The sequence below is a fragment of the Psittacula echo genome (genome assembly GCF_963264785.1).
Source record: "Psittacula echo genome assembly, chromosome: 27".
Lineage (NCBI taxonomy): Eukaryota > Metazoa > Chordata > Aves > Psittaciformes > Psittacidae > Psittacula > Psittacula echo.
In genome coordinates this window covers 2,375,401-2,391,009 of record NC_137762.1, presented here as the reverse complement: position 1 = coordinate 2,391,009, position 15,609 = coordinate 2,375,401, and the positions used below count along the sequence as shown (strand labels likewise).

The following is a 15,609-nucleotide window of genomic DNA, read 5'->3' as shown; positions in this document are numbered from 1 at the left end:
AGAAGCAGCCTTTTAAGACTCACAGATACCTGGTTTTGGGGCTCATCATGCCATTTTGGGCACACACAGCACCATTTTGGGCTGTCAGCACACCATTATAGGCACGCAGAGCACCATTTTGGGGTGTCGCTATGCCATTTTGGGTACACAGCACTGTTTTGGGGTGTCACAACACCGTTTTGGGCACACAGAGCACTGTTCTGGAGTGTCACCACACCATTTTAGGCACATGGTGACACCTCTAAATGGTGCTTTATGCCATTTTGGGTACATAGCACTGTTTTGGGGTGTCACTACACTGTTTTGGGCACACAGAGCACCATTTTGGGCTGTCACCACACCATTTTAGGCACACAGAGCACCATTTTGGGGTGTCGCTATGCCATTTTGGGTACACAGCACTGTTTTTGGGGTGTCACAACACCATTTTGGGCACACAGAGCACTGTTCTGGAGTGTCAGCACACCATTTTAGGCACATAGAGCACCATTTAGGGGTGTCACCATGCCATTTTGGGTACACAGCACTGTTTTGGGCACACAGAGCACGGCACCACCCTTGGCTGTTTTCATTCTATTTTATTATACATATTTATAGCGGTTTTCATTGTGCTCCACCGCCCTCCGCCAGCCGGGCAGGCCCTCTGCTGAGGAGGGGGTGTGGGTGTGTTCCTGCTTCCCTCCCCAGCCGGGAAACGCTGCCCCAGGCCGCCCTCAGCTCTCGGGACCGGCCGCGGCCTGCCGCTCCCGCCGGCGCTCGAGCAGGCGGTAGGCGCGAACGCCGCAGAGGTACCCGGCGTACACCGTCAGCAGCATCATCGAGCCGGAGAAGGCCTTGTAGCCGAAGTCCGCCAGCTGCTTGCCGGACACCATGGCTGCTCCTGCAACGCAACGTGAGGGTCAGCGGCGCCGGGAGCGCGCCATCGCCCGCCGGGAGCGCGCCCGTTACCCGCTCCCTAGTCCCATACCTGCGCCCTCGGGCTCCGGTTCCACCGGCGCGGCCTCGCTGCGCTTCCGCCCTCCGCCTGTCACGTGGGGCCAGCGCCGCCGCGCTGCCTGCTGGGATGTGTAGTCCGCGAAGGCGGGAAACGCCATGGGGAGCTGCAGCGCCCCCTCGCGGGCGGAGGCGGCGCTGTTTCACCTCAGGCGCTCGGCGCCCACCCCGGGTCATGGCGGCCGCGGCCGTTGCACCCCCCCCGGTCATTTCTCCTCAGCGCTACCCTTGTGCCGGCCCTTCTGCATGAGGCACCCCGCGGGTCACCCTCCCCAGCGCCCCATGAACGCGGTTGAACGCGGCTGTGTCCGCGCTGCGCTGCTCCAGGGGCTCTGTCGAGCGCTGCGGCTGCAGGAGCCAGGCCTCCCCCCGCTCCCTCATCCTCTCCCCAGGCCGCTGCTCAGCAGCAGCTCCCGCGGCCGCAGCGCCTGGATGTGCTGAGCCTGCAGAACATAACCCCAAATGGCAAAGGGAAGGCTTTTTATAGCTGCTGGACTCCAGCACCAGCGCAAGGTGAACAGCAAGAGCCTGGAGCAGCGGCCACGGGGCCCTTCCGCAGACGCAGTGAGGGGCTGCAGGGACTCAGGTACCAGCGCCAAAGGAACCCGCAGGAAGAGGGATGCACAAAGCACTTCCACGGCAGAGGAGCCATCAGCTGAATGCAGGTCCCAACCCCAATTCCAGACCTGCTGCAGCTCCAGGCAAGTGCTGCAAGAGTTTACCAAGCCAAGATGAGAGAGTGCAATGTGCTGAAGGAGGAGAGCTCAGAGCCTTTGCCTCCTCTATGAGCCTCACATCCGAACGCTTGAACTGGGATTCCTGAAGCCCGTGAAGACAAAGGGAAGTAGGAGTTGTGCCAGCCCTGCAGGACCATGCTGGACTTCCTTTATCCTCCTTCCAACCTCAACAAAGTTCCTTGTGAGAGGAAGCTGATGCTGGCTCCTTTCTGCGGGATAGCTCAGATTTCGTTAAAGGTCGTAGGGTACCCAGTGAGGAAGCGTGTCTAATAAAAGACACAGAAACGACAGCAATGCCAGCAGATTAAATTCCCCCCGCAAGAGGCTGAGCAGAGGGCTAACGGCCCTGGAAAGGTCACTCAGTAGGAGATGCATTTCAAAGAAAGACAGGGACAGGGCAAGCCTGGGAAAAGCACTTGGGAAGAGATGGATAAAGCAACACGGTGTGTTCCAAGAAGCCAGGACATCAGAGGAGGGGTGGCTTGGGGTACATGGGCACAGCAGGGTCTTGGCCCAGCTCCTGCAGCCCCAGGTAGAAGAGTTTGGACTCTGTACCCAGTTCCAGCATTGCAGCCTCAGTCCTCTGCACTCCTACAGGCAACACTGCTGAGAAAAGGCAAGTGGGACGCTGCGTTGTGTTGTGACTGAACGAGGACGTGCAGGGGCATTCTTGCTGTTTCTGGGACAGCACACGAGGGTGCAGAGCCAGGAGGGAACGAACAGTGCCCTTCTCTGCACTCTCAGCAAGTCCAGCAGGCATCAACCCAAAGACAAGGATGCACCGGCGCCACAGAGCAAAGAGTGTGTTTCCCATCTCCTCTCCAGGTTTATTATTGCTTTAAACATTCCTAAGGTACAAGGCTAGGCAGAGATCCAGCAGCTCTAGGACCTGGAACAGGGGTGGACAGCAAGCCCTGAGGCAGCTCCAGCCTGCCAGCCCAGACAGGGATCACTGAACTGGCCACGCTGGCCTGAGCAAACAGGAGCAGCTTCAGAGGACCAGGAAGCACGTGGACCCAGCTGGACACGGGGCAAGTGGCAAAGGCACAGCACGAGGCATGAGACCTCTGTCCTCTCCTATGATGCTGGAGGTCTCCTTGCACCTCTCTTTGTGGATCACATATCCTTTGCTGCCCCTTGCACCAGTGCAGTTTCCAGCACCCTGACAAGAGGGGCAGCAGGGAAAGGAAGCATGGAACCTGCTTTCTCAGCTCCTAGAAAGTCACATATAGAAGCAAAGACTGGGCTAAGGCACAGAGTGGAGCAAGCCAGAGAGAAGGCAAAAAGCTGCTGTGGCTCATCCATCTAAAGGCAACGTGACCCAGCTGCTCTGTCAGGTACACAGCCAAGGGTTGCACTTGGCACTTGTTACAGCTGCTTACAAAGACTTTGGGGCAGTTGGTCCCTGCATTGCCAAAGCCAAGAGAAGAAACCAGTGAGGGAGAAAGGCTGTCCAGGGATGGGCATGGAATCAGCACGGGCAAATCTGTGACAACGGAGGAGGTTTGACTGCAAGAGCCAGAAGTCTAAATAAACAAGTGCCCTCACACACAAAGCATAGGCCAGAGCAGCTGGGGGTGGCTGGGGCAGCAGCACATGGCAACGTGGCAAAGAATGCTGGGTTCTGTGCTGTGCTGCTTAGAAAGAAGAGTGATTCTCAGCCCCTCACAAGTCCTGAGGAGCTTCATTTACCCTGGTGGAGCCTGGCAGGGAGCTGTGTCCTCTGCATGAGACAGTTAAGCCAAAAGCAAGAGCGGTGAGCAGGAGAGGGCTGGTGTCATGCACAGTGGCTCCATGGGGCTAATAGCAAAGCTTGTCCTCCAGGCAGTGCCTCCTTGAGATAGCAGAGTCCCTCTGAGAACTGAGTTCATCACAGCAGGAGAAAGTAGAAAGAGGAAGAAGCTCAGCCCTACTCAGGGCAGAGCCTAGACAGCAGAGAAGCTAAATGAGCCCTTCGAAGAGAAAGGGAGATCAACAAGTACCTCTGTGAGGATGCCAGGCTCAGGCTGGCAGTGTCCAAGGCTGAGAAAGGGACCCTCTGCCCTTCCAGCACCCTGCAAAGGCTCCCAGGAGACCTGGACTCCTTACAAAGCTGTAGCTCTCTGCTCATCTTGGCAGGATCAGGTCTTGCAGGCAGAGCCCCCTTACTTGTGCTCAGGGTGGTTCTGAAGGCACTTGATGACATCAGTAACAGGTTTGCCCTCATAGCAGATCTGATACACAGCTGTGAAGAGGGGGAACCTGTGGGCAGATGAACAAAGTCACCCCTTACCCTGTCACCACAGCTGGCAGGGTCAGAGCACCTCCTGCAGTGACATGCAGGACCACTGAGCAGGAGCAGGTAGGACAGTGTCTTGCTGCCTCATCCAGCAGGCCATTCCTGGCCAGCTGGTTTGATGAGGGCAACGCAGAGACTGACCTGGAGAGCAAGGACACTAAGGGTGAGGTTCCCCTTCTGCCCCCCAAAAAGAGCAGACAAGTGAGATGGCAGCACTCACTTCTCTACTGCATTCTTGCTTTTCAGGATGCGATGGAGCTCAGCAGATGTCTGGGGACCCTGCAGCTTCTGCCCATTCAACATCTCCTTCTCCAGCTGCTCAAGAGACTGAAACAACCCAACAAGTGAGGGAACTGGACCCTGCAACCCCATCTGCCAGCCCACATCCCTGCCCTGGAGCCAGGCTGTGGCACTGGGCGAGTGAAGGCAGGATGCACCACTGTGCTGACTGGGTTTACCTCAGCATGGGGATGCAGGTACCAGTCTTGCTCCTCTTACCTTCCCAGTCTTGGCAAAAGCCTCGGCCACCTTTCGGTTGCGGCCACCGTAGCAGGTAGTGATGAGATCAGCAACCCCACAGCTCTGCAGGAACGTGGAGGTGGTGACGGGGCCCTTGCAGAAGAGTTTGGCAAAGCCGATCATCTCCATCAGTCCCAGACGGATCACGGCAGCCTTTGTGTTGTCTCCATAGCCGAGTCCGTCACAGAAACCTGCTCCTACAGCCACAACGTTCTGGAAAACAGCAGCATTGTGGAAGGATCTGTTCCCAGTGGAGCTCAGGGCTTTGCTGTGTCCATGAGCTGCCAGTGTGATTGCAAGCACAGGCTCCTGCCTGCTGCTGATGATCCAGTGATCATCATTGCTCCAAGCAGCTGAACAGAACACATTCAAAGGGCCTTTGACCCAGAGGTCTCAGTGAGCCACAGTGCAGTACCCAGAGGGGTTCACTCTGCTGTCAGCCTCCTGCCCAGACCTGCCTGCAGGGCCATAGGGAATCACAGGCTCTGCTAACCAAGACCTGCAAAGCCCAGTGAGCAGCTCACCCACCTTGAGAGCCCCACAGATCTCCACAGTGTCAGCATCCTGCACCACTGTCACCCGGAAATTCGGTGTCTGCATCAGCTCCTTCAGTGTCTGCCCATGCTGCAGGTCCTTGCAGCCTGATGAGACAACGGGGGAAGGAGGAAGGTGATGGGGGAAGGCCCTAAGGTAGGACTGTGCTGTTCTGCCCAGTGGTGTGTTCCTGCAGCAAAAGCCCTTGCACCTAGTGCAGCGAGAGGAACCTATTGCCGAACTGATGGGCATTGCTAAACATTTGCAGGTCCAGATTGTAGGGCAGATAAGCAAGGTTCAGTCTTGGAATTCCCCGAACACAGGGACTGCTGTGTCAAGAAATTACATATGCAGTAAATGAAATGCATCTTCAAAGGCTGCAAATTTGTGTTTGGAGACTGCTGTTCTCCCTGTTCCTGCAGTGCAAGAGCATCTCTGTGCTCGCAGTGGTAACATGCTCTGTTTATACCTCTCCAGTCTCTGCCCCCTCCTGCACAGCCTGTTTGCTTTTGTTTCAAATAGAGACACTTTGGATCCTGGAACTTCTAACCCAGCAGCAAACTGGCCTGTTGGTTTTGGCTGCTGTGCCTGATTCACAAACAGTGTGGAGGATGTTAGGAGCAGCCACCAGATGAGCTTTCAGGCAGCCCTGCCTGGCAACACCACGGGATCCAGGTGAGCATCCCTTGAAGTGCAAGGAAATGAAGGTAGGAACTCTATTTCTAAAGGGCCTCTTGGTGTCCACCCCTTTGATTTGATGCTGAGTCTGTGCTGGCAGGAACAGACACACAACTCTGGTTTTAATGAAGCGAGCAATCACATTGTAAACCCTGTGAATGAGCTCATCTAGCTCCTATGGAGCGTCGCTGCCTCTACTGGGGTCAGCTCACCCGAGGCAGCAGTGGTTTGAGCTGCATCACGCTCAACCCTTTGACTCTTCCCACTCCTCTGGAGTGAAGGCTGCTGCTGAGGGGGGTTCTTGGCTCCTTACCGATGGTTGTTTCACAGAACTTCTCTTCTGCCACTTCATTTGCAATATTGGCCCCCATGAGGACGCTCATCTCTATTCCCAGTTTCTCACGGATAATGTCTGAGATCAGCCTCAGCCCATCTGGTCCTTCATCTACCCCCTGGGAGACAACCATGGACAGAGATGAGGACCTGCCCCCATCCCGTCATTCCCTGTGCTGCAGTGCTCCTGCTCTCATCCCCACAGCCCCACCAGTGCTCAGCTGCACCCCACTCCTCACAGCACTTGAGATCCCCTCACTCTTCTTCTCCACCAATGCACCTCCAAATCCCTACCTCCCACATCCCCCCATAACCCCAGAGCCCAGTTTCTCCCCCAGAATCCTCGGATTCCTTTGCAGCTCCTCCAAGCCAGGCTGCTCTCAGTTAAACCCCTTTAGCCCAGCACCCCAATGACCTGCCTGGGCTCCCCCTGCTCACACCTTGATGAGTGACATCCCAACAGCATCTTTTTTCACATGGCCCTTGAGCTGGTCGCAGACTTTGCCAATAAACTGGTGGGGCACCACAAAGAGGAGGATGTCAGCCCCAGCACAGGCTTTCAGCAGGTCTGGCTCTGCTACCTGAAGAGAGTAGGGCTGTTGTAAGGGACTTGTGCCTGTAGCTGTATGTCCTGAATCCAAGGGGAGCAGAGGCTTGAGAGTAACTAATGGGGCTTCCCTGTAAGGGAAGGAAGGGCACAAGTCAGCACCCCGAGGTCCCCTTCCAGGGCTGGCAGAGCAGAGGGGCAGAAGCAGAGCTGATCCCACAAGAGTGCCGAGGGTTCAGAGTGTCCTGGCGTGGGCCAGGAGGCCCCATGGGCCCAGAGCACAGCCAGCAAATGGCCTCAAGCCCAGGCTGTAGGATACCGGAGCGGGGGCAAAGGTGGGCAGCAGGAGCAGCCAGGGCTGCAGCTCGTCCAAGCACAGATCAAGGTCACTGGGAGCGTGTCACTGAGTCTGTGCAGCCCGCGGCATCCCCTGCCTTCACAGCACAGTGCCCAGGGCTCCAGCAGGGCTGTTTATTACCTCTCACCACAGCCTGGCTGCCAGCACCGGCCCTTGGGCTCAGTGGGGAGACCCCCATGGTGCCACACTCACCACGTTGGGGGGCAGCTTGTGCCCTGGCAGGTACTTGACGTTCTCATGCTCTGTGTTGATGATGTCCGTGAGCCGCCGGCCACCCACCTCCTCCTGCAGCACCCACATGTTCACCTGGTTCTCGAAGGTGCTCAGCCGCGCCGCGTTGATGCCAGCGATCTTGGCGATGGCCGAGCCCCTGCACGGGCAGAGCAGAGCCACGGGCAGTGGGCACGGGGACAGCTCGTATCGGGGGACGCTGTACCCAGTGCCCGGGAGCAGGTGCTCACCAGTTACCAGAGCCCACGATGCAGACTCTTTTGCCACCCATGGTGCCGGGAGCCGGGGCACTGCGCAGCGCGGAGCCCGCCGCTGCTATTTCAAGGCCGGCCGGAGCAGCGGGAGTGGGGACGGCCCCGTCCCGCCTCTGGCCCCGCCTCACCTCGGGTTACCGGGCACCAGAGCCCCGGGGCGGCCCCAGCGCTGCTAGGTAACGCGGGGCTGCATCGCAGGTGCGGGTTGCTGCCCTGGAGCAACGGGGAAACGGCTGATCCCAAATCTGTGCTGAACTGGGAGTCGGGACTGCCAGATCTGTCCCCTTTCCTATAATAAAGCGTTTTATTCTCCCTCTCTTCAGAAGTGCTATTTCCCCCCCAAAGGACGGACAAACCAACCTGGCTGCCGACCCAAGCCACAGCTCCCTCCCTCATCCCACTGCCTGAAGCAGCAGCACCAACTGCCTGACCTCAGGCAAACTGCTCTTTCTTCTCTAGAGGACCTCTTGACGCTACACCAAGGGCTCAGAGGTTTTCTGTACAGCATTATCACATCACGACATTTATGAGCAAGGCAGGGGGAGCAGAGGAATTCCTTTTTCCACAGTTTTAAACCCTTGAATGTAAACTTTAATCCAGGTTCCTCAAAATGCCACCTGATGCCCACGGGGCACGTAACAGGCTGCCACGTTCTGCAAGGCAGCAGAGGGTGAAAACGGGGCCGAGTGAATTTTATCAGCAGGTTGGTCGCTGCATTTCCAGTTTTGCTCAAGTGACTTTGCTTGTTTACCACCAAAGCACTTTGCAAAGGCTCAATAGACTCTGCAAGCCAAGAGATCCCTACACCAAAGGCACTCTATAAAAGGCCAAAATATGAAGAACCTTTTCGCTCCAGTCTCTTAACCCAGTTAAGCAGAGATAACCCTGTCCCTCTGTCCCTTCCCAGGCAAGCAAATGAAGCGCCATCGCCCAAGCTGAGAGGAAGGCAGCACAGGAGGAGGAGGACAGCTTCCTTCACAGGAGGCTTTTATTAAAACTGGGTGACGTCTACAAGGATACAGTACAAAAAAAATTTGGTCCATGGAAAAAAACCCCGTAATAGTCAGTTAAGAAAATCAGTTACTCTGCAACAGCTACATTTGCCTACGCAGGACTCAGCATCCTTCATGTGTGATTCCCCTGAGGAGTCAGTGGGCTGCTTCATCAGCACCAAGACCTTCACCCCAGTACCACAGAGGAGCCATTGCCTAAGGGGGCAGAGGAGAAGGGAAGTCGAGAGTCTATTACTCACAGACATGTATAACACAGACACAAGGAGTAGGGCCACCCAAATTCATAGCAACCTTCCCAGCCACACCAAAGGTGGGTGTGGGGATTGGGGGGGGTTCATCAGTAATGTGACTTTGCAGCTATTCCAAGAGAATCCAACTTTCAAGTCCATTTGCATTACAGTCCCGAGCAGAAATACCAAGATGCAGGTCAAGAGAAGGCATTCTCTTACACCTCACCACTAGTCCACTAGTAATTCATTCCATGAAGGCGCATCTGGGCTGCTACTCCCCAGAGCAGAGAAAAATCTACTTGTACATTCCTGAAACCATGCTGGGCCTTACGGCAGCCCCAGAACCTACAACTTGACTAAACCCCACAGGAGCTTCAGCATGGATACACGCTTGGAGATACATCCATTCCCAAGGACTGTCCTGTTCCACCCTCAGACCCACATGAAGGAGCCTCTGGTCCCCACAGCAAGTGACACAGGATAACTGTCCCAAAGGAATAAGCCTACAACATTGTGCCCCTGTACAATTCCACCAGCTGCTGTTGCATCCCCTCTCCCTGCTACAGGGAGAAGCAGCAGCCAGATGGTTTGATGCAACAGCAAGTGGAGGTCATTTGAAGCGCAGAGGTCTCACCACTCCAGTGCTTCCACATCCCTGCAGGAAGCCAACGCCTCCTCTGCCCTCTGATCCCAGCCTAGGACAGTCTGTCAAAGAACACAAAGGGAACAGGGCAGGAAAAGAGGGGCAGGGGAAGAAGCAATTCTCTACAGAGTCCAGTAACTTCCTCAAGGAGGAGAGTGACCTATGAGGCAGCCCAGTGCAGCAGCACCCTCCACACGAGGGAGTGAGGGCAGGGAGGTATGTCAGCTCATGGCATCCTGCCCACTACCTCTCCTGGTAGCTTGCTAGAACACGAGGCAGGGAAGAGACTAGCCACAGAACTCCACTTTTACAGCAGCTCCAGGCTTCCCAGAGCCAGGTCCCGTGTGCCACAACTAGATGCTAGCTGGGAGAAGAACAGGTTGTGGTTTCTGAGCTTGAGAAAGGCTCCAAGTCAGCAGTTGCGACTGGCTATGGGGACACACTACAGGCAGTGCAGAGTCAAGGGGAGGCTCTTGGAAGCCTTGGGACTGAGCAAGGCAACAGTCAGGAAGAAAACCAGGTAGAAATGTGTGTTCACTGGAGCCCATCTGCTTGCCACAGCCCAGCAGATTGCAGGTGTCCTGGAGCTGCCCCAACAGGGACAATGCCAGGATGAATAATGAGGCGGCCTCGCTGCCGGAGTGGGATTATGTGAGCTTTAACAGCGTACTCTGCAGCTCCGGCTCCACAAAGAGCTGTGATGCTTTCTGGTGGGGAGAGGCAGAGCATCTATGTGTTCCGGATTCCCAGGGCCTGCTCCAATTCCTGCCGTCTCTGCTGCACCTGCAAGAGAAGGCAGAGTGGAGCATTAACATACACGGATGATGCAGCACCACAGCATCCCAGTAACACAGGGCCCAGCTGGAAACTGGGCGAGCTCAAACTGGGAGCAAGATGCATCAGCAGTGTCTACAAGTAGAGCTTAACATTGCCCCTCTCCACGAGTCCACGAGTAGCATCTGCCCCCAAGTCGTGACAGGTACTCAGAACCACTGAGAACAGAGGAGGACCCCTGCTCAGGGACGCTCACCTTGGAGTAGAAGTATCTGCACACAGCCTCCTGAGCCCACGGCTGGAAGTAGAACTCCGCTCTCCGCTCCTCTTCTGGATTCCCAACAACATCAGTCATTGTCTGGAGAGCACAAAGGATGAAACAGTTCAGGCAGTGCAAAAGCTCTGGCTGGGCTGAGCAAACCCACAGCCCTCCCCTTTCCTCAAAGGCATTTCAGTAGAGTCAGGTCAGGTTCTTCCACTTGACTCCAATTCTGGTCTTGCTTTCTGAGCAGGAAATTGCCGTTCTCAGTGGGAGCTGGTTATAATGAGGGAAGAATGTGACTGGATCCACCCTCCACACAAGTCAAAGCTTTTACCTTTAAATCCCGGCACTGGGACTGGAGCCAGTCGTTGATGAAGCCCTGAGGATCTCGGGCAAAGCTCAGCATGAACTCCCGCTGGGTCTTCAGCTGGTTAATTGTCTCTATTGTTTCATGAATCTGAAGGAGATAAGCACAGAACTAAACTGCTGAATAGGGGAAAAAGTCAGACTGAAACATCAAGAGATGGCATCCCATGAAGGCAAATCCTTATACTCCCTGGTTGACTTACACCTGTCCAACAGGGTTTTTCAGCTCCCTGAACTCTTGTCCTGTTCAGGGCTCACCTGCTCCAGAGACACATTCCCACTCAGGAAGGATTGGGGCAGACCTGAAGGAGCTCTCCCTACCTTGTTATCCAGAGCAGCAATTTCCTGTTGACTGGCTGTGGATAGCAGAAAGGAGTTCATCTGAGTTTTCAAGGTATCATCCACCTCCACATCAATGTCATAGCAAGCTGTTTTCTTCTGGTCGTTTGGGTCAACACTAGGGGCAGCCACAAGAAAGAAGCTAAAATAAGTGACTAGCTCAAGAAAGCACCAAATCGTAGCTCCTGTAGGATGATGCAGCAGATGGATTGCAGGCAGGGACAAGCCCCGTTAGTGTTAGAGCTGAAGCTAACACCAAGCAGCAAAGCTCCACTGATGTCTTTGAAACACAAGGACCAAGGGATTGCTCCAAGCAGATTTCTATCTACAGAAGTGGAACGCAAAGGACAGCATGAACGTGGGAGTGCCTTGTGGAACAGAGGGACGTGGTAAACGAAAGAGGCGGCTGTTCTTGTACAAGGAAACAATGACAGGCAACAAGAGAACTGCTGCTGAAAACCAGAACATAGCACATCGCCTTCCTGTGCCAGCCCCATCCATCCCCTCCACTCCTCCTTCTAGAAATATAAAGAAAGAAATGAAGACAGGCTGAGAAAGTTGGGGCTGTTCAGCCTGGAAAAAAAGAAGCTGCGGGGAGACCTCAGAGCAGCCTTCAAATATCTGAAGGGGGCTACAAGGATGCTACAGAGGGACCTTCATCAGAGACTGGAGCGATGGGACAAGGGGTGATGGGTTCAGACTGGAACAGGGGAAGTTCAGGTTGGAGATAAGGCAGAAGCTCTTCCCTGTGAGGGTGCTGAGGCGCTGGCACAGGGTGCCCAGAGAAGCTGTGGCTGCTCCCTTACTGGCAGTGTTCAAGCCTTGGGCAACATGGTCTCGTGTGAGGTATCCCTGCCTAGGGCAGGGGGTTGGAACTGCATGACTTTAAGGTCCTTTCCAACCCAAACCATTCTATGATTGTAGGAATATGAACAGAAATATGAGATCGAGCAGAGCAGTGATCTCACCTGATCACATGATTGATGATGATCGGCTCTGGGGGCATAAGCAACGCATGAAGCCTTTGTGGGATTTCAGAGAACTTCATCCGCTGGGATTCAAATATCTGTGACAGAAACACAGGGCTAAGGGAAGGGGATGGGGGCTCAGCGCCAGTGATCCCTGCCTGCTGACAAAGCAAAGCTGAGACAGTCCCTTATTCCAGCCCCAGTTACCTGCTGGAGGTATTTGTCACAGATGACATATTCCCTCTCGTGGGGATCCTGGAGCTTGTGGGTCTTGATGTACTGCCACAACGCCTGGATGATCACTGGCCGGGTCTGGGTGTGAATCCCCAAGAGACGAGCCAGGCGAGGATCCAGTTTGAACTGGGGAGGCTGAAATACAAAGCACAGCAAGGTGAGATGAACCCAGACAGAGCTGGCTGTGCCCGGCACTGTTACTCCCAGCACCTTACCTGGTAATCCAGCATCAGGAGGACAGTACAGCGCACATTTACATCTCCCGGCCTCTTCACCTGGAAGCCGTCTGTCTCCTGAGTTGTAGCAGTCCTGTGCCACTGCAACAGGAGGGGGCATTTAAAAGCATGCCCACACTTGGTTCCCTTTGCTCCTGCTGCTTGACACCTGACGAGCTTGCCAGTACATCCCACCCACCTGAAGTTCACCATCCCCACTTACAGCTTGAAACAAGAGTTAACACATTTGTTCAGACCCCAGCAAGTCAGAGGAAAAGCTAAGATGAGAATTCAAGAGCTCCTGGCTCCCAGCCACTTGTTCAAGCCTGAAGTGTCCCCACCTCTTGAGTTACAAGAGATATACAAACCCTGTCTGCTGAAACACCAACCCATTTTTAGAGGTAACACAGTGAAAAGAAGCTCACCTCTACTAGGTGATTGTCAGGGCCATACAGGTCTTTATCAAGTTCAATGACCAGAGATTTAAAGAAGGATGAGAACTTTCTTTTCTGCTTGGTGGCATCATATTTGGACAAAGCAGACTGCAAGCAACACAGGAAGGAAAAGCATTAGGACAGCAAGTCTCAGCACTCAAGCACAGCCACCGTGCATGACAGCGTTCCTTTAAGTTCTGAACACCTAAATTCACCACCGTGTGCTTGAAAATCAAGTTCCAGGTCAGAAAGTGAAAGACTGGAGTTAAAGATGAGCTTGCAGGAATTAAATCACTCAGCAATTACATACAATGCCCCCATTCTCAGAGCCAGGGTACACCAGTGCCACTGATCTGCTCTCACCAGTAATTCTTAGAGCTATAAGAACTTTGTATAACTCATGTCCTTGGACCCATCGGTCTCCAAGTTGGGCTCTCGGTCTCGTCACCATCAGACTCCTTGGAAAACAGAGATGAAGGAGGATATCAAGCCCCTAGCTCTGCTCTCAGACACTAAGAAACTGCTTTCATTGCCAATTCCAGAACCACACAGTTGGGTATTTCACACTTACATCCTCCAGCAGCCGCCCTTCCACCCGGAGCTCCCAGGAGGCGACTGTTCCTTCACCATCCTCTGCATCTGACTTGGCTGGATTGAAGGTATTGGAGATAAAAATACGCAGCTTTCGTTTTTGCTAAAGGGAAGAACATTGGCACAGTGTTCATTCTGAAATAGAGGGTTATCTCGCTTATGTTCTGCTAAAACGAAGCTTGATGGGTTTAGCTGCCTCATAGTCCCCCTCTCCTGGGGCAGACAACAAGGGAAGAGGCATTTCTGGTTCCATTCCTACATCTGGAGCGTTAAGGTTCCTAATACCCCACGCTCACAGGGACATAACAGCTTCAGTGCCCTCCTGCTGTCTTAAGTGAAGTAAGAGCCTCCAAACCTTGCTTCTGGTAACCACAGACACTGCCCTCCCCTACCTTAATGGGTCTCTTCAAAGCCTCCTGGATATCCAAGCGCTTCCTCATGATGGTCTGGTCCAGTTTCCTTTCAAAGGCCAGAAGGTCCATGTAGGCCTGAGACTCGGGGACAAGCTCACGGATCTACAGCCAACCAAGAACACAAATCACTGTCAGTGTCCCTGTCCCTCTCCAGCCAACCCCACACCACTGCAGGCTGCAGCCACACGTGCCACTCACCCTCTGAGGTAGAATTTTATCAGCCATCTTCTTCTTTTTAGCACTGTTAAGGAAGAAGATGCAGGGGCATTAAATCAGCAACCACTTTCTGCAGGTTAACTGTAGCATTCACAAAGGGAGCCACACGACAGCTCCTTCTCTGGTTGCTGCTGTGGCAGTAACAGTGCTCTCGTCTGTCCCAGGCTCAGGATTTACTGGGACACTCATGATTACATGATCAAGCTTTTGATTCCCCTGCAGAGCCCTGCCGCAGTGACTGATTCCCTGACACTTCACATCCCACACGAGAGCCGAGTTCCAGCGAGCACTGACAGAATGACCTCCATCCACTTCCGATGGACTTTGCTAGGAGATGCATTTGAAATCAAGGTACGAATCACTGAGGCCCCCCGTTATACTGCTAGAAACATCACACAAACCTGCTGCTGCCTCGCAGCTGCACGTTATTCCTTCATGCTGGAAGCCCCCCACTCCCAGAGGAGCTCACAAGGGAGCTGATGTCCTTTCAGCCCTCAACAAGAACCAGCCATGAAAGCCCAAGCACAGCACGAAGGTGGAACACCCAGACACAACCCAACAGAGCAGGTTTGTGCTGTGCACCCCATGCCAGTGACTGACGCTTCCCACTGCCCATGCCTGGATCAGTCCCTGCCTGGCGATTCTGGGGGTGCCCGTCTGCACCCCAAACCCAGCCTGTCCCAATGGGGGCTTTGGAGAGAGAGGCAACACGTCTGTAACCCTGCTTAGGGATGCACCGGGATACCCCTGATGCCCGGGGATGCGCCGGAATGCGACAGGATACCCGCGCTGCCCGGGGATGCCCCCGATGCCCCTGCTACCCAGGGATGCGCCGGGATGCCCGGGGATGCCGGCCCTTACTTGTGGTTGCGGTTGGGCACGGCCTGCGGCTGCACCTGCTGGAGCTGCTGCGGCGCGGGCCTCTTGCGGGCCTGGTCCAGGCTGGCCTGCGCCATCCCGGGCCGCACCGCCGGGCTCCCACCGTACCCGGGCGGCCCCATGGAGGGGCCCTGCGGTGCCAGCCGGCTGCCCGGTAACATTCCGGGGCGCTGCGGAGAGAAGAAAACCGGTCCAGTGCCCACCGGGAGGGACCGGCCCCGGCCCCGGCCCCGGCGCCTCCGCTCCCGCCCGCCCCGCCCCGCGCAGCGCCGGTCCGCGCGTCCCCGCCGGCCCCTCCCCTGCCTCACCGGGTAGGCGGCTCCCGGCAGCGGCGAACGGTACAGGCCCTGTCCCGGAGCCGGGCCCATGCGCACCGGCCCGCCCGGTGTGCCCGGTCCCAGCGCGCCAGCCCCGGCAGCGGCCCCACCGCCGCCGCCGCTGGGAGTCACCGACTGGAAGCCCGCCCGCGCCGCCATCTTCTCCAGCACAAAGGGGAGCGGGCCGGAACCGGACGTTGGCCATAGAGAGCCCGCGTGGGTGCCGCGCTAGAGCGGCGCAGGCCGCAACTGA

At 55.5% G+C, this 15,609-nt stretch overlaps 3 protein-coding genes across 4 annotated transcripts; all 3 read right to left on the bottom strand.

The window, feature by feature from the left end:
* Positions 1-566: 566 nt before the first annotated feature.
* On the bottom strand, positions 567-1,040 carry COX14 (cytochrome c oxidase assembly factor COX14). The gene is made up of 2 exons (XM_080635475.1): positions 968-1,040; positions 567-880 (listed from the first exon to the last, which is right to left on the bottom strand). The coding sequence occupies exon 2, from the start codon at positions 870-872 to the stop codon at positions 714-716; it is 159 nt and encodes a 52-aa protein (XP_080491601.1). The 5' UTR covers positions 873-880; positions 968-1,040; the 3' UTR covers positions 567-713.
* Positions 1,041-3,471: 2,431 nt separating this feature from the next.
* GPD1 (glycerol-3-phosphate dehydrogenase 1) lies at positions 3,472-7,479 on the bottom strand (the record flags this gene model as incomplete). 2 transcript variants are annotated; one of them, XM_080635447.1, is made up of 8 exons in its annotated part: positions 3,472-3,971; positions 4,229-4,335; positions 4,507-4,740; positions 5,056-5,168; positions 6,053-6,191; positions 6,513-6,653; positions 7,170-7,347; positions 7,439-7,479. In XM_080635447.1, the coding sequence occupies 8 exons, from the start codon at positions 7,477-7,479 to the stop codon at positions 3,875-3,877; spliced, it is 1,050 nt and encodes a 349-aa protein (XP_080491573.1). In that variant the 3' UTR covers positions 3,472-3,874. The 2 variants fall into 2 exon arrangements, with proteins under 2 accessions (XP_080491573.1, XP_080491574.1); XM_080635448.1 differs by having other exon boundaries at positions 6,513-6,584.
* An 862-nt stretch (positions 7,480-8,341) lies between these two features.
* Positions 8,342-15,530, bottom strand: SMARCD1 (SWI/SNF related BAF chromatin remodeling complex subunit D1). Its single transcript, XM_080635441.1, has 13 exons — positions 15,348-15,530; positions 15,022-15,209; positions 14,143-14,185; positions 13,924-14,046; positions 13,512-13,634; positions 12,932-13,048; positions 12,507-12,608; positions 12,265-12,426; positions 12,058-12,155; positions 11,072-11,207; positions 10,719-10,841; positions 10,379-10,480; positions 8,342-10,131 (listed from the first exon to the last, which is right to left on the bottom strand). The coding sequence occupies exons 1-13, from the start codon at positions 15,513-15,515 to the stop codon at positions 10,078-10,080; spliced, it is 1,539 nt and encodes a 512-aa protein (XP_080491567.1). The 5' UTR covers positions 15,516-15,530; the 3' UTR covers positions 8,342-10,077.
* Positions 15,531-15,609: the final 79 nt, after the last annotated feature.

Coding starts and splice junctions, on each gene's coding strand:
- COX14 (XM_080635475.1), bottom strand. CDS start 872: ATGGTGTCCGGCAAGCAGCTGGCGGACTTCGGCTACAAGGCCTTCTCC.
- SMARCD1 (XM_080635441.1), bottom strand. CDS start 15,515: ATGGCGGCGCGGGCGGGCTTCCAGTCGGTGACTCCCAGCGGCGGCGGC. Junction 12,156..12,264: donor GTGACAAATACCTCCAGCAG/GTAACTGGGGCT, acceptor TTTCTGTCACAG/ATATTTGAATCCCAGCGGAT. Junction 10,132..10,378: donor GCAGATACTTCTACTCCAAG/GTGAGCGTCCCT, acceptor CTTCTCTTGCAG/GTGCAGCAGAGACGGCAGGA.